General features: G+C 36.9%; 1 protein-coding gene across 3 annotated transcripts in view; it reads right to left on the minus strand.

Annotated features, from left to right (window-relative positions):
* Bnip3l (BCL2 interacting protein 3 like) overlaps positions 1-18,581 on the minus strand; it is a 24,225-nt gene continuing 5,644 nt past the window's right edge. For all 3 annotated transcript variants that reach the window (XM_005339886.5, XM_013364997.4, XM_078030865.1), the window contains exons 2-6: positions 17,032-17,215; positions 10,949-11,021; positions 5,618-5,721; positions 5,364-5,513; positions 1-2,776 (exon numbers count right to left, since the gene is read on the minus strand). In XM_005339886.5, coding sequence (XP_005339943.1) covers positions 2,728-2,776; positions 5,364-5,513; positions 5,618-5,721; positions 10,949-11,021; positions 17,032-17,215 — 560 coding nt within the window. In that variant the 3' untranslated portion in view covers positions 1-2,727. The remainder of the gene's footprint in view (positions 2,777-5,363; positions 5,514-5,617; positions 5,722-10,948; positions 11,022-17,031; positions 17,216-18,581) is intronic.

Here is an 18,581-nt window from a genome sequence, read left to right on the forward strand (position 1 = left end):
TTTTGTGAGAGCTTTAATGGCACAAAATGTTTATAGCTACAAGTTATACATGTATTGTAAACTGTATTTAATGATACAAAATGCTAACTAAATAGATGAAGAATGCATATTCACTTTGGCTCAGTTAAGTCCAATAATTTCAATATCTGTTTTTTTTATAAATTCATCTAGCTGGCTAAGTCTTCAATTTTCTTTTCTTTTCTTGATTTTTTTAGTCTAGTAAATAATTTTACTGCAATCAAGGTAACTTGCTACACTTTTCAATGTGCAAGGTTGTGCAGTTTTGCTCTTGATGTTATTTACAAATATTTTAAGCCAGTTTTCATCAAACATAAGAAAATGAAACCTGCCTTTTCAGCCCCAATTTGTAAACAGGTGTAAAGCTTTTTAAACATTAATCTCAGAATTTCAACTGTTAATCGTTGAATTCTCCTTCCCAATCAGACAGTGTGTTTTCATTCAACAAAAGTCTAGGAGGAACATAAACATTCATCCCACATGTTAAGGACTATAGATAAATACTGCATGAGCTCCTCCTGTGGTGAGTTCTACTGTGATAAAGTATTCATGTCTGAAATCATTTTCCATAACTTCAAAAAGAGCAACACTGAACTTATTTTCAATGCTGGAAAAAAAAATCACAAATATACCCAAAATCCAATGGCACTACTGATAAACTGCTACTGAATTTAGAAAGAGGGCAATGTATTGCCTATAAAAAGTTGCTCTTAAAGTACAATTTTCTTCTTCTCTCCCATGCCACCAATTATAATACAAATTGTATTGTTATAGCAGTTTAGTTCTTTTTATCAGCCTTTCCAATTTTATTCAGGCTCTTCAAAAACAAACAAACAAACAAACAACAACAGTGGACCATCAGATATACTTTCTTCCCAAAGAAACTGAAAAAGACTTGAAATAAATAGGTTAGAAGGCAAATCAAATGCTACCAGTAAGACAGAAACAAGTTATAATAAAAAAAAGATGTCCAAAATTATTTAGATATCAAATGATAGAAAGAAAAAAGAAAATAATTCAGGAAACTATTTTGGATATATCACTTTTCTTAAAGATAGCCAGTTATGTTCTCAAAAAAAAGCAGAAAATAATTTTTTATTGAACCTGTGTTACTTCCCACTGTAATATATCATTTTTACCAACCTTGATTCAAGAAAGAAGAGTTAGTTTCTGCAAACTGGCAAACCTGGTTGTCATAGTGTTTTTATTCAAGTCAACCTGATGCATTTTATAGATTGCTAGCTTTAAATTTTAACAATTTTAACAATTGGTTCTCTAAATATTCAACAGCAATGTCTACATCATAAACAGTAATAGTTTTTATATATAAAACATACAGTAGTATCCTTCAGAGTCATGCTGTATGTTCTGAAATCCAATAAAATCTACTTGAAATAACTGACAATCCTGATGCTTTCTAACAATTTGGTCCTAAAAGCTTCACATTTTAGAAACAAACGAAAAAGCACGTTGTTGAAGGGACCTGCTGAGTGTACTGAAACGTCAAGAGTTTAACATAATTGAAAAGACTATCACATGAGAAAATCACCAACGCCCATGGAATCCCAGGGGCCACCTTGGGAAGACGCACAGTAAACACCAGCAAGGGAGGGACCAGAAGGAAACGAATGGCATCTTTCCAGAACTTTGCCAACTGTTCCCACAACCCAAGTCTGCTTTTCAAAGTTGCACAAGTGCTTGGAATAATTCTGAAGCAATTTTCTTCAGAGTTTAAAGGCTTCAGAGTATAAGTGAAGCTTCCTAAAACAAGAAGCCTATGTTAACACCAAAAATGGACTCACTCAAGTCTCTTCTTAGAGGAAAAAAAATGAAGGAAAAAAAAAAAAGTAAAGTCATGAAAAATTCACATGCAGCTACTACACGGAAATACCAAATACACAAAAAACTCAAAAGCAATTTGCATGACTAGGCCTGAGACTTCCTTATCAGAAATAAAGATTCCACATCATAGAAAAGACAGCATTACAGCATACTACTAATAAAATCTTCTGATGTATCTTAGTTCTTACTATATTTCCTACCTATCATTTACACAACCCGCCTCCTAAAAACTAAAAGACGTTATTAGGAGGCTTAGAAAAAAAGTGGCTCCAAAGCTGGTTTAAAATAATTTTTTATTGCCCAGGATATTTTTTCTTGTGTCTTGCTTTTTATTGTCATTGTTTTTTTTTAATTTGTTTTGTTTTGTTTTTGCTTTCTTTTTAATAACTAAATTCAAGCTTTGGGAAGAGCTTGACTGTCTTGGAAAACAAAACAAAAACTAAACAACAAAGCATTTTATATCATTTGCTAACCTGATCTCATTTCAAGATAGACGGTAGTTACACTGCCAGAGTAAAATTCCTACCATGAGTGATGCAGGTCTAATTCTGGTGGTACTAACAGGAGACAACAGCATTGTTGACAAAATTATAATCTGCTGGTGGCATTTGCGGAAAAAAAGCCCTTGCAAATTTCTAAATTCTGTTAGGAAATTCTAAAGTGTCTTACAGGCCAAAAAGGGAATAAAGTTAGTAAAATGACTCAACCGAGTTTGAATAAAATACTGGAATTGAGAGTTACTGGACTGGATATGTAAAAATAGGGGGGAAGGTTGGTCATGCTTACAATGGTCTCAAGTTCAAATAAACTACTGTGACAATACACCACTTCACAGGCCACAGGCATCTCCAGGGGCTTTTCCTTCCCTCAGTAGGTGCTGGCAGAAGGTGTGCTCAGTCGTTTTCCAATATAGATGCTGAAAGGAAGCAGAGCGATCATGTCTTACTTGTTTCTACATCTCTATACCAGCTTGTCCACAGGATGATTCCTACTGAAGAACTATAAGCTTTCTAGTTCTTGCAAAAGGCTCCAACAGTATACACACACAGCTCTCAATTCTGACTCCCTGGAGCTACCACTTTATTTATTATATATTTCTGTGGTGCTGGGGATGGAACTCAGGGCCTCACATGTGCCATATTAGTGCTCTCCCACTGAGCCACATCCTCAGTCCACTGACTTTTTTTTAAATTTTATTTATTTGAATTTTGGGGGTGTGCTGGGGATAGATCCCAGGAACACTCTATTCCTCAGCTATATCCCAGTCCTTTTAATTTTTTATTTTGAGACTGAATCTCACTAAGTAACTGAGGCTGGCCTGGAACTTGGGATCCCCTTGCCTTAGTCTCCTTGGTACGTGGGATGACAGGCAGGCAAACCAGTCACCAGCCCTGCAGATCTGGTTTTATCTGATTCTGGTTACTCATTAACTCAGGACTGAACAGCCAAAGAGAAGAGGTCTTCTTCTCCTTTGAGATGTTTCTTTCTGTGGACAAAAAGTTCTATTGCTACTTCAGGTATTAAAAAAAAAAAAATGTGTGAAATTACTTGGGTGCTAGGTTTAGGCAAAAAAATTAGAGCCAGCAGTGCCTTTAAGATGGCTCTTACTGATTAGAAATAAATAAAAATACCAAAAAAAAAAAAAAAGGCTCTTACTTACTACAACTCTATAAAGGATTAGGATCCCTTGTAATGTTGTGAACAACCAATAAAAAAAAAAAAAAAAAAAAAAAAAAAAAAAAAAAAAAAAAAAAAAAGGATTAGGATCCCAATGTGACTTTTCCATTCCAAGCAAGTACTTGACCTCTTAATAACACAAGCAAAGGGAAATTAAGGCAAATAAACAACTACCTCTACCCCCAGTGCAATAAAAGCAACTTAATGTTTTTAAGCCCTTTTCTTAACATTCATCTATGTCAACAGCTACACTTGAGGCAAGAAGAGTCTGAAGATTTACAAAAGCAAGAAATACTGCAAGGTCAAAAAACCACCTCTTTAGGGCAAATGAACTACTGAGCCCTTATAACTTACTAAAATCTAACCCCTGCCTCAGGGTCCATACCCCCCCTTCCTCCTTAAGCACCTCTCTTTCTGATGCTTTTGATCACCCTTACTACCTCACTCAGGCAGACCAAGCATCAGGAGAAACAAAGGGTATGGGATGTTACTGGGATCTGCCTCTGTGATGCTGAGCTCCTTATGGGGAAGGTAAGGGATTATCCATCTTTTGAGGATTATACATGAAAAATGACCCACTGGGCATGCTTAAAAGCATAACACGTCTTTAAAAAATAAAAACAAAACAAAACAAGCCAGGTGTGGTGGCACATGCCTATAATCCTAATGACCCAGAAGCCAGCCCCAGCAAAAGCAAGGTGCTAAGCAACTCAGTGAGACCCTTTCTCTTAATTAAAATATGAAACAGAGCTAGGGATATGGCTCAGAGTTGACTGCCCCTGAGTTAATCCCTGGTATGCGCCACCCCCCCCCCCAAAAGAATGGCTGGAGACATAGCTCAGTGGTAAACTGCCCATGGGTTCAATTCTCAATAGCAAAACAAAAACAAAATCTAAAATTAAAATTTCACTTAGTGGATTAAGGTGAATATCTTGGGCTGGGGATGTGGCTCAAGTGGTAGCGTGCTGGCCTGGCATGCTCAGGGCACTGGGTTCAATCCTCAGTACCAAATAAAAATAAAATAAAGATGTTGTGTCCAATGAAAACTAAAAAATAAAAAAAATATTAAAATTTTAAATGAATATCTTATTTCCAAATGAAGGGAAAAACCTATTATTAAAACTGCCTTGGGTTGGGGTTGTGGCTCAGAGGTAGAGCACTTGTCTTAACACATGTGAAACACACATTCAATCTTAAACACCACATAAAAATTAAAAAATAAAGGTCATCTACAACTAAAAAACAAAAACAACCCCAACTGGCCTATAGGTAGACCAATCAAATCATGTATCAAATTTAACTTATCCATTTTTTTTTTTTGGTACTGGGGATCAAACCAAGGGGCACTTTACCATTAAGCCACATCCCCAATCATTTTTATCTTTTTATTTTGAGACAGGGTTTTGCTAAGCTGTCAAGGCCTTGAAACTAAGATCTTCCTGCCTCAGCCTCCCGAGCTGCTGGGATTACAGGTATATGCCACTGTGCCCAGTTTAATCATTGTTAAGTTTACTTTATTTAAACTAAAATTTACTTTATTAGAACTAAAACATTAAAAGCAAACCAATATGGGGCTGGGGCTGTGACTCAGTGGTAGAGCACTTGCCTGGCACATGTGAGGCACTGGGTCTGATCCTCAGCACGACATAAAAATAAACAAAATAAAGGTATTGTGTCCATCTACAACTACAATATTTTAAAAATTAAAAAAAGAAAAAAAAGCAAAGCAATACAAACTGTTTTCCCATGCATTTCTTACATCTCCACAAAAAGTATGAGGATGAAATGAATGGAAAAATTTTTAATAAGAGTTCAATGGTACTTACCCTAGCCCCAAAGCCAAAACATGAGAAAGGAAGAGAGATGGAATGAACACCTTCAGAAATTCTGCAGAAAAAATACCACCTTTCTTCATGGCTCCACTTTTCCTCATGCTTAGAGACACAGAGCGCTTGGGGTGTCTGAAGTGGAACTCCCTGAGAGAGGAATCCAGAGATGGAGTCAGAGATGCATTTGCTGGACATACCTCAGGGGTCTCCAGGTCCCCTGCAGAACCCATAGGGAGACGCAAAGAACTTACTTGGGTGGAACATTTTCAGGTCTACTGGACCAGTCGGATACCCAGTCTGCACTTTTCTTCAAAGCCTCAACTTCCTTCTCTCCTTCTACCACTTCTTCTTCTGACTATAAAGAAGAATTCAACTTTCAACAAAGAATTTAAAAAAAAAAAAAAGGTACAATTCCTTCTAATACAAAAACAAATCTGTGGACAGAAAATTAAGAACTATACTCAGAAGGTTCTGCCCCATTTTCATAATAGAAAAAGGCTATTTTTCTAAAAAGCTGGCAAAATGACCTAAGAGTATCCTAAAATGAACTCAGTGAGCTTGACTGTTGGTACAGTGAAGTATAAACTATGAACTTCAAAACTATTTGAGGATACAATGATATTAAAGTTTGGAAAATCTAGATAATTATTCAATCCAGTGCAGATGAACATCCATTACATTATTTACCTTATTTTTATATGCATTTAGATTTTCAGAGAAAAAACTAAATAAACACAAACATACCAAAAAAGATATAACAAAAATACAAGTGCTGAAAAGCAAATCAAGTGGGAAATGTGATAAGGAAATAAATAATGGTCTTAGCATTTAGACGACCACCGTTCTAGAGGCTTTATATTCATCAATTTTCACTTGTATCAAACCCTATAAAATAAGACTGTTAAAACCTACTTTCTAGATGGGGAAACTGAGACACAGCATTTTGTACCCTGCCTAAACTTCCACGGTTAGGAAGTGACAGGGCAAGCATGCAATCCAGGCAAACTTTAACACACCTGCTCTTAAGCAACAGGTTTTACTCTCTGGAAGTAGATAACAATTTTTAGATAAATCACTATCCAAATATTTCCCAAGGTTTTGACACCATGTTAGCAACAAGTTTTTTGGAATAATCTGTTTTAAACTAAGTCAAGAATTTAACACTTACTCTATCAAATAAATGAAAAAGAAATTTTTATTGCTAATGACAACCTGAAGTTTCAGGCCAAGATATGAGCCAAGAACAATTAAAGTTTCCAAAAGCTTCCCTTTAACAGAACCCACAGGACTAAGAAATTCCTCAGTATTATTTCTTCAATTTTAAGGAATGCAACATATGACCCCAAACCAAAAGATCTCAAAGCTACAAAGTGTTCTCATTTTGTTTGCGTAGGACTGTCTCTCTCGCCACAGCTTTCATTCTGTTCAGGAGACAGTTGCAAGGCAAAGCCTGGCATGTTCACAGCCTTCAGCTCTGACAGGTCTAGTTTATGGCTGTCCAAGGAAGAGAGCTTGAGACTGGATCTCTATACAATCCTTTTCCCCAACAAAACCAGAGCAAATCCCTGTGGATTCTTGCTACTCGTCAGTATCACTCTTATCTAGTTCTGCTGAACTTGGCAAATCCCAATGAATGACACACAATGCAGCATTTAGAATTGAGCTTTTCCATTGGGTATTGGAGATTACTCAGAATCATGAGTTGGCTCTTTGGAGTGGCACTGAAATCATCCTAAACCAAAAACAATAAATTGTTACAATTTGCATACAGACTAGTTTGTGTGCACACAACATCTGACTCCTCAACATACTGCAGATAGCTTCTGAAGTTGCCTCCTGTGGCCTCCTATCTAAAACTGCTCACAGATTTAGCTCTGAATTCTGAATACGTCAGTATTTTGCACTTTCCAACAGAGGGAACATGCAGTAAGAGCTTATGCTTTTTTTCCCCCCTAACATGAAGGGATTTTTCTCTCAGCTGAGTAAAGCAAAGTTTTCTCTGGAATAGCATTTTAAAAAGCTAAAGAAATTTCTTATTCTAATGTTTACATAAAGAATGGTAAGCTCCCCTCATTTGGCACTGCTCTGAGCTTCCTTTCATTTATCTTAAATTTAATTTTCAGGTTTTAAATTGTCTTCCACTTCTTGGAATGGCCAAAAAATGGTAAAAGTGCACTTGATCTAATTATATGAGATTCATGCTTTTAAATGAATCAATGATCTTCTCTCTGCACTTACATCTATTCAAAGAAGAGTCGGGCATTTCAGACTGTTGTGTGGGAGCCCCTTATCTTCACAGTTAGATTTTCCTTCTCTGGCCAATCCTGTTCTCTTAGGTCTCTAAAGTGAATATTAAACTATATACTGTGATCCATGAACAGACCAGTTTTACAAGACAGAGAAGGTTATTTCTAGTTTGAATCATCTTCCAATGATACCCAACACTCTTTGGTCCTGAAATACAATGCAAAAATGTCTTGAGATCACCTGTGGTCCATTTCCTGATACAAAATGGTTGAAAATGGAGACTTGAGTACTACTATCGGAAAAGTAGTTTTAACTATCTTTTCCCTAAATGTATTACCTTAGCAGTCCCCATACTCATAACTCATCAGACCTGTTAGTTCATTCACAAGCCCTATGAGCTCCCCTGCGACCAATTCCATTCAGTGGCTAATTTCAGTAGAAAGAACAGGGATCATGCACAGCTTAGAAAGACCCGTTTTCTTTCCTTAAATTTTAAAAAAAAAAAAAAATTATGTTTTAGTTGTAGTTGTACTCAATATATTTATTTATATATTTTTATGTGGTACTGAGGATCGAACCCAGGGCCTTGCACGTGCTACGTGAGCGATCTACCACTGAGCCACAACCCCAGACCCAGAAAGACCCATTTTCAATTATAGCTCTAACATAAATTGCTTTGTTGTCTTAAATAAGTAACTTAATTGGGGCAAAGCTTCATTTTCCCCATTTGTCCAAGGGGATGATATCACCTCTTTCACTGGACTGAGAACATTAAAAGTGAGAAGTATTTTTAAAAATAAATTTAGCTCCTAGCACACTCCTGGTAAATGTTAGTGCCTCCTCTCCTTGCTCCTCCTAGACAGGCTTGAAAATGTCATCCATCCTTTATAGAGAGACACACATGAAAATATCCCATGTGATGAAGCATACTAACAGTCCTTTGTTTACTGTTTTTAAGTGTTTCTTAACCCTAAACTTTCTTCTCATTCATGAAAAAAAGTAATTTTTCCAAATCCCAAAGTAAGTAATTTTAAATTGTTTCTTCAATTTAAAAAGAAAAACAATGCAAAAGGCTTTTTCAAAGTTTAAATAAATGATCCCTATTCATATCTACCTGTTAATACAGTCTTACTCAGCAATGTTTTTCTTACAAGAGTTAGGGACTGCTTCTGCCAAAACTTACCCTTGTTTCAATGGGCTGATCTGTCAATGTGGCTTTTCCTTTGCCTGAGGAGAGTCAATGCTCTTTTAGGTACTTGTTTCTGATTAGGGATCCACTGGTAATCCTACTAGAATCTGACACAGTGAACTCTTGAACTTCACAAATTCCTCTGAAATTCTAAAGTGGATGTATTCAGCTCTAGAATTCCATGTCAACTCAATGATCAGGAGAGCTTAAGGGTATAGCTGCCATTCCATAACCCAGGAAAGTACTGATCAAAGTATTCCATGGGATTATTGAGATAGTAAGGGGGGAAGTATGTATGAGGAGGGGAAGGTCTAAGGTCAAATAAGCTAGAGAAACATTTGGTTTAGTGAAACTGGATTTCTTTAATGCAGGAATTTTCACAGCTACTACCTTTGGTGACTACTGCTGAGGAGTCAGGCTGTACTATTTTCCACTAATTTGACTTCAGAACTGTTTTATGGAGCTTCCCATTGAGCAAATATTCCTCAGACACATTTTGGAAAACGCCAATCTAGATCTTCAGTCTGTATATAGAAGCTGATACTGATTGAAGACTACTTCTTCAGGGAAGGCTATGACACATATTTAATTTCATCTATCTCTCTCTCTCTCTCTCTCTCTCTCTCTCTCTCTCTCTCGGATCTTTGCCATACTTCCTGCAATGGGGACAAGTACTTTTGTAAAAATTAGTTACAGTTTACTGTATGGGGCCAAACTGACATACATTAGCCAGAGAATCAACAATTCTCATCAGATCACCTCATTACACAAAAGCTTTGCCATTTGCTATAAACTTCTCTACAGAATATGGCCCATCATAAAACATATGGTAGTCAATCTGTACATTTTCTAGGTTTCAGAGAATGGTAAAAATAGAGCACAGCCCAAATATGGAGAAACTGTGCAGCTTTTTGAAATGGATTACTGGGCAAATCAAGTAACAGGAAAACTATTTCTATTGCAAAGGGGCCAAGGATCATGTATAGTGAGAACACTGCAAAACAAGGGTTTTTAAAAAAATAACTCATGTTGGGCTGGGGGTGTGGCTCAAGTGGTAGCACGCTCGCCTGGCATGCGTGCAGCCCGGGTTCGATCCTCAGCACCACATACAAAGATGTTGTGTCCGACGAAAACTAAAGAATAAATATTGAAATTCTCTCTCTCTCTCTCTCTCTCTCTCTCTGTCTCTCTTTAAAAAAAAAAATAACTCATGTAAACATTCATTCAATATTTTTCAAGCGCCTAAACACAGGATAAAAAGAAGATGGTTTTTGCCCTCAAGAATCTGCACTCAAGTCAGGTGTAGTGGAATACACCTATAATCCCAGCAACTTGAGAGACTGAGGCAGGAGAACCAAAAGTTCAAGACCGGCCTCAGCAACTCAGTGAGATCCTATCTCAAAATAAAAAAACAAAATGAGCTAAGGATGTGTCTCAGTGCTAAAGTGCCTCTGGGTTCAATCCCCAGTACCAAAAAAAAAAAAAGATAAAAAGTTGATCTGACACCTACGTAAGATTAAGGGTAAGCCATGAATGTTCTAAGTCATTAGCAACAATTATACACTCACCATATTTTATGTTTTTTGATGCAAACCTCTGTAAGATTTAATTTTTTCCTTTTTTCTTTTAATACTATACTTCCAACCATATCAATTTCTAGTGAATTATTTATCTTCTTTAATTCAAGGAGTCTTGCCAAAATTTAGAAGAATGTTTCTCTCTTGCTGCAAATTCACCTTGGAAGTCGCTGCTTTGATTTCAGATACAGGTAAAGTTTTCACACTCGATTCTAACACAGCCTTCATTTGAATTTATTGCAATCTTAAATAAGACATCTCAGTTTTTCTATTTATAAAGTCAAAAAGTAGCCTGGAATATTAGGAATGTTACATCATAGACAAAAATTTTCCAACACTTTTAGGGTGAAAGGGCCCCAAATTCTTAGATCTAAAGAAGTGCAACAAGAACAAATATTATCCTAAATAACTCCAAAATTGGAAATTGAGTAACTTAGAACAGCTTCAAACTATTGTTAAGATTTCTGAATAGTCTTCTTTCTCAATATACTTCAGCAAAAGACTTAAGAGAACTTTCATCACTCCTAACTGCTTACTTTACTATAAATGAGAATAATAAACACACACACCTGAGAACTATGGTCCCTGCTGGTATGCATCTCCACATCAAACATGATCTGCCCATCTTCTTGAGGTGAAGGGCTAGGAGAGAAAGAACTGAGCTATTAGCTTTACCCCTCTTCTTATCAAATGAATTAGTCTTTACATGAAATTAGAAAATCAAATTACAGCAAGATGACTATACACAAGCAGTTAATCCAAAAGTATATCATAATCCTAAACAAGCAAATTTCATGTGATAGAAAATGACTAAATAAAATCAAAGGCTCTTACAAATTGTTCCAGACTTCACCAGTGGTGATGAATTCCTTTACAATGCTAAATCTGCAATTTAATAAAGCAAATAATGTCACATTCTCTTGTTTTATTCTTTTTTTTTTCCTCCAATAAAAGCAAAATGATCTTCAAAGTCAGAATCCTAGCTTGGGGTTCTTTCAAAGTTTTTTCATCATTAAATAATTTGCTCCAGCAGTTCTCTAAGTATGAAGAGTAGTTCTGAAGGACTACTTCATAGGGTCTTCAAGGTAAAGTTTTCTTTCACAATATTATTAGGATTTATTTGCTATTTCCATTGTCATTATCTCATAAAATTATAGCGGAAAATTCTACCTGATGTGTAATATTACAGCAGATTGGATATAAAATCAGGTGAGAATCCACCTATTCTCTAATAAGCCAGATATTAAATTTGTGAAATATAAGACAACTGTCACAATTTCTTACTAATTTTTGTTATGATAAAGCTATTTTTTACTCAAAAAGTTACTTATGTTCATATGTAATAAGTTTATTATTTTTCAATGAATAACTACATATTCTAAATTTTGTCCTAATTTCTTTTTCAGGGGGAGGTGGTGAGAGGATTGGATTTAGGCTCTCAATTGTGCTCTACCACTGAGCTTCACCACCAGCCCCATTTGTAAATTTCTAAAACAGTAAATATCCAAATATACAATCTACATGCAAAAGCTCTTTGGCATCTCTAATAATTCTTCAGAATGTAACAGAAACTGAAAGGTTTAAGAAACATTATTCTATTTATTTCAAAAATACGTGCTCTGAGATATTTCAGAGTGAACGATATAAACTTATATCTGAACACAAACCTTTATGCTAGTACAAAATATATTCCCAGAACTACAAAATCTACTCATGAATTCTCAGGCAAAACACATGATCACAAAGTATACTTGTTACAATCGATGAATATAATGTGCTAAGTCCATTTCTTAGTTTTATCAATGATACTGTTTAACTACAATGAGCCACCGGAATTTTCAATAGACACATTGTGTTCCCATCCCATGAAAAATAAAACAGGTCTGAAGGTGTATCTCAGTGGTAGAGCACTTCCTAGCATGGGCAAGGCCCTGGATTTGAACCCTAGCACCAAAGAAACAAACAAATAAACAAACACTCAAATAAAATAGAGGTGAAAAATAGACTGTGTTACCTTGCTCAAAGGAACAGACATTAACTACTAAAGTCACCAAGGGCATGTGTATAAGGTCACTGGAGATGTTAGTGAGAAAGCTTCCAAGAGAAGCCACTATGTGGTCATCAAGACCCTGACCTGACCCATCCTGGCACATGGCACCACTGATAGAGGAAAGAAGGAGCCAGGAGGCTTCACACATGTCCCCAGGAGTGATCTCTGAGGAACATCAGCTGACTCCTAAGACTATATAGGAACAAGGTCAGTTTTGACCAGCTTGGTCTTAAATACCTGGCAGGAGAGTACAGCCTGAGCACAGTCCTACATGGACATTTAAAAGGGGGAAAAATTTTTTTTTAATATAATTTAATATAATTTATACTTGTGTCAGCCCTAACAAAAGTAAAGCTGGAGACTGTAAAGGAAGGGTACTCAAGAGTGCCTAATATTTAACTATCACAAAGGACTCTAGAGACACAGGCTGTCCTGCATTCTAGAGACTGGTTGAAATACTAATTGTTTTCATGTTAAGTGTTTATCAAAAAAGTAATGCTTTGCTGTCTTGTTTATTGTTGTCCCAGCATAAACCTTGCCCTATATATACCTTGTCCAGTCACCTGCCAACTCCCACCATGTTCCTCTGGACTGCTATGATGCTGAATACCCATAACTGTCCATGCCCCTCCTGACAGAAAACAAGAACTCTAGGTCACTTCCCTCCAACTTCGCCCTCTCTCAGCAGGAAATAACTTGGAGATGTCATCTCCCACTTTTCCATAGAAATGGAAGGTAGAAATTGACAGTGGGGAAATGAAACAGTGTTACCTTCACCTTCTGAATGTAGCACTCATTGTGCTAAGGCTTATTTAAAAAAAAAAGATTTTTCCTCTCTTCTCCCCTCTCCCCCTCCCTAACAAGATTGGGGAGACAGTGTTATCTTTTCTTTCCCTAGTTAACTGCCTTGGAACACACAAACTACACATAGGAGAGGCCTGCTGAGGATCTGGGAAGTGAATATCTCCCAAATTAACAAGTGAATCCTATCATGCCATCAGGGGGCTTCCTACCGGAGCACACCTGGAATGTAACCCTTGAAGTTCCTTTAAAACCCCCTTCAAAATGGATGGCATTAGGGCATATTATGCTAAGTGAAGTTAGCCAATCCCAAAAAACAAATGCCGAATGTCTTCTCTGATATAAGGGGAGTGACTCAAAATGGGGTAGGGAGGAAGAGCATGAGAAGATTACCTCTAGATAGGGAAGAGAGGTGGGAGGGAAAGGGAGAGAGAAAGGGAATTGCATGATGAGGGAAGGAGACCAAGACTCCCCTTCATCATACAGAATACAGGTATGATGATGTGAGGGAAAAAAATAAAAAGAAGTGGGTCACATTAGATTGGGTAGAGAGAAGTGATGGGAGGGGAGAGGAGGGGAATCGGGGAATGGAAGAACAGCAGAATAAAACAGACATTATTATTACTGTGGGTATATACATGACTGCATGACCAATGTAATTCTGCAACCTGTACACTCAGAAAAATGAGAAATTATAACCCATTTGATTAAAATGTATGTCAAGATCATTGTACTGTTGAGTGTAACTAAGTAAAACAAATAAAAATAATAATAATTACGCAATCACAAAAATAAATAAATAAATAAATAAATAAAAATAAAGCCCCCCTGTCCCTACTGAGAGAATCAAAGACTTTGGGAAAGGAGTCCCCTGGGTTTCTCTTTTGCTGGCAAAGCCATAAACCTTCTTTTTCCTTTTTCTAAAAACAAAAATAAGACCACCAGAAATGACTTATTAGGCCTAGGTATCTTAAGACCAGTACAGTCAACATAGGAAATTCTTAAATGATAGGAAAAGGAAAAAGATGGTTCTATGTCAAACAAACATATCACATAAACTTTAAAAACTTTTCTCTTAAATAAGAAATGTCAGCAATAGCACAGGAAACAAACAGAATGAGGTATTCTTGTTCTCAGTTTACTGTAATTGTTCTTATAAAAATGTTGGCATCAAGTTCGGGGCCATCTTTACATATAGCTGGGACCAAATCAAGACAGGCAGAGTGACAAGGCAGGAATCCTACTGCAGCACCACTCTACCTCTGCACTACTGCCACAAGCACCAATCTCGCTCCCAGAAATACTAGCTCTCCCCTGGTCAACTGTTTGCTACTCCTAACAATTTGGAATACAATAAGGCTTCAACCATAGCTCCTATGGAGAAGCTGGGAGGTTGTAAAATATCCCAAATCTCTGCCTCACCCCTTACAACTGAATCAGCAGCTCTAAGGATGGGTTTTTGCACTGGTATTTTTAAAAGAGCTCTGATGAATTTAGTAAGCAGTTAAGCTTAAAAGTCTCTATAATTGGGTGGAGAAAAAGCAATATATACAGGGGTTATCTTCTAACAACCACTGTTAGGGACAAAAATATATCTTCAGAATAATTTATAAACACAAATCAGCTCTGGGACTAATATTCTACAATCCTAACTCTTTCACCTATAAGAAACATTTCCCAACAACTTCAAACAGAGTTGCATGTCAATTCAAATGACATTAATTTTGAAATGTTTTTAAACAGCCAAGTGAGTAAGATATTACTGAGCTAAAGTACTAGGCCTCCTTTGTCAGCTTACAGTAACCCAGAGCCTGGAGTATGCAAGCTAAGTAATAAGAAAGTGTTCAAAAGCATATGCCATACCTCTTTTCACATATTTAGAAACCTAAACTTTAAATACATCCTTGGGAAAATGTATTCATATCCTGTCAAATGTATAACTGTGAACAAAAGAAGATTACCAGACAAATAAGCAGGTGATTTTTCCCTGAACCATGTGAACAACAGATTAATGGAGACAGTGGTATCACTATTCAAGGTTCATGTACTTGAAGATATAGTAAAATAGGCCATATTAAGCAGAAACCTTCACAAATCTAAAGTTTAAACAGAAAACTTTAGAAATCCTTCAACAAATTCCATAACATAAATCTTCATTCTGAAAGACAGACTAATGCTATTGCTACTGGAATCAGTGACAAACTGCTCAGAATGTGCTCTTGTTCTGCTTATGACAAGAGACATCCCTGGCTCTAAGAATCATGGGGACAAGTCGGGGACAAGTCAGAGACGATGCAGGGACAAAGTGGGTGCTCAGTGTGCTGCACAGTCAATAAGCCTGCCCGCTGTTGCCTTGCTAACATAAGTGGATCATAAGATGTGCAGGAAGGTCTAGCAGATTTAATTCATTTCTCTCTTTTTTGACATGTTTTTCTGATAAACACTAATAGGTGCTATATACACAATTTCTATAAGATACAAAAATGTTAGGAAAAACATCCATAATTCTGTCCTCTAAAGAAAGTCACTGTTTATATTTTTAAATGTTCCCTTATTCCTCCTCCTGTGCATCTGCATTTTGGACATGCTTAGTATTAGTTAACTATTAATTAACCAGAAAATTATCAAGTACTCCAGAATGCTAACAGTGTGCTGCCACTGCACCAAGAGGTTTTAAATATTTGAGAGGCTGAGGCAGGAGGATTCCCAAGTTTGAGGCCAGCCTTGGCAACTTAGTGAAATCCTATCTAAAAATAAAAAATAAAAAAGGGGTGGGGATGTGGCTAAGAGGTAAAGTGCTTCTGGTTTAATGCCTAGTTAAAAAAAAAAAAAGAATCTTTACATATCATTTAATACTTAGTCCCTCTGGAAAGAAAAGGAAAGGAAAAGCTTAGAGAGGTGTCAAATTAATAACTTGATTTCATTCCACTCATACACCTCTCTCAATGCTTACTCTGTCACCACAAGCAATCCTTAATCAGTGGAATTCGCTTCCCCACATAAAACACAGAAAAATGAAATCTGAAGTAAAACTTCTCCTGAGGAACAGAAGGTCTTCAAAATGAACTTTCTTTACAGACAGAGGTTAGTGCTTCCACTGTGCAAATATTGCCAGAACCTGAACCGACTTGCAGATCCTGTGAGTCAAACATTTATGAGTGTCTGCTGCATGCCAGCATCATTACTGACAAGGGTGCAAGGAAGAGCCATGTGACTCTCCTATGGGGAGACAGACTTCTACAGAGGCAAGTCAAGTACAATGCAACTTGGGGAAAGGACACAAGGGCAAAGGAAACTGGGAGGAAGTTAGATTTATTTTACAAATTAACATTTATGCTATTGAATTTTAAACTGATAAACATGTAGAAATAAAATAATTGTGGTGCCGGGTGGGGTGGCGCACACCTGTAATCCCAGTTGCTCAGGAGGCTGAGGCAGGAGAATTGCGAGTTCAAAGCCAGTCTCAGCAAAAGCAAGGCGCTAAGATACTCAGTGAGAGCCTGTCTCTAAATAAAATACAAAATAGGGTTGGGGATGTGGCTCAGCGGCCAAGTGCCCCTGAGTCAATCTCCAGTACCAAAAAAATTAATAAAATGAAAAAAAAATCTAAATAATAAAAATTACTGAATCTGGAGAAAACCAGAGGGCCCTCAAATGACTGTCAATTAGCTCTTTGACTTAAATACATATGGAGGTATATTTTGTTAATTGAACATTTAAGCAAATAAATTTTTTCTCATGGGAATTAGCCCTGTAACCCACCTGTCTCCTGAATTACATCAAAATATGGATCTCACTTACCTGTCACAGTGAGAACTGCCTCTTGAACTGCTCTGTCCTGATTCATGCTGTGCATCCAAAAGAATCTTTTCCATGTCTCCATTGTGGATGGAAGAGGAAGAAGGTACATGTTCCAGCCCCCCATTCTTCCCATTGCCATTATCATTGCCATTGCTGCTATTCATGGGTAGCTCCACCCAGGAACCTGTTGGACAAGTCAGATAAGTTAACCACAGCAAGACTGAAATCTGTCATGTGCACGGATGCTAATATGGCAAATTCAGATAAGAATTCTGACTTGCTTTAAAGTGAATGCAAAAGTATTCTGAAGAAAGTAAACAAAGTGCAATAAAGTCAAAATCTATATTGTTCTGTTCCTGAAGCAGCAAATGCAATTGGTTAATTGCAAATGACTAATTTAGAAGAAGCTGAAAATCTAAAACTTTTTTTTTTTTTTTTTTTTTAAAGAGAGAGTGAGAGACAGAGGGGGACAGAGAGAGAGAGAGAATTTTAACATTTATTTATTTTTTCTTAGTTCTTGGCGGACACAACATCTTTGTTGGTATGTGGTGCTGCTGAGGATCGAACCCGGGCCGCACGCATGCCAGGCGAGCGCGCTACCGCTTGAGCCACATCCCCAGCCCTAAAACTAACTTTTTAGAAAACAAGTTTTCTAAAAATAATTTTCTCCCTGCTTACAGTTTGGTCTACACACAATCAACAATTTCCTGAAAAAAAGAAGCTGCTTTTCAAAAAATAAATAGCTACTTCATTACTAGTCAGGCTACTTGCCTTTAATATTTTAGTTTCTCTCTCTCTCTCTCTCTCTCTTTCTCACACACACACACACACACACACACACTCTTCTTAGCCTGCCTCAGTTATTTAGTATCTGCATCACAGATTAATAATAAATATATGACTTAGAAAAGGTCATACAGTTCACCAAAATAGGTTTAACAACTAACTACCACAAACAATAATGAAGCTGCTACAGAAGAAATCTATATTCAAGGAAAAATTTGGGGGCTGGCGTTGTGGCTCAGTGGTAGCACGCTCGCCTAGCAAGTTCGAGGCCCTGGGTTCAATCTTCAGCACCATATAAAAACAAATAAAGGTACTGTGTCCAACTACAACTAAAAAATAAATATTTTTTAAAAAGAAAAGAAAAAATTTTAATTTATGTACAAATTTAGAGCATAAAAATAATGCAGCTGGTTCTTAACAAAATCAGGTGAAAATGACAAAAAATTCTGGGAGAAAAAAAGTTTTAGCTCTAGTCCCTATATTTGTTTCTTCCTTTCCTCTTTTATTCTGTCTTCTTTTTTATGTACCAAACTTACTTGGTGAATGTGGCTCTCTCTTTTCTCTCCCACAAGTTCCTACTTTCTAGGGTTTTCATTAAGCCCTGCTGGTTTGGAAGCAGAAGCCACTACACAGGGCTAGAGAGAGACGGTGGATTTGTGGGGGGTAAATAGTCAAAGAGGGTGGAGCCTTACGAAAAGGGGAGGAGGGGCACTTGTAATCTGCATAGGTCCTGAAAAGTTTTTACTAGCCCAATGAGTTTGCAG

Source organism: Ictidomys tridecemlineatus, chromosome 14 (genome assembly GCF_052094955.1).
Source record: "Ictidomys tridecemlineatus isolate mIctTri1 chromosome 14, mIctTri1.hap1, whole genome shotgun sequence".
In the NCBI taxonomy this organism is placed as follows: Eukaryota; Metazoa; Chordata; class Mammalia; order Rodentia; family Sciuridae; genus Ictidomys; species Ictidomys tridecemlineatus.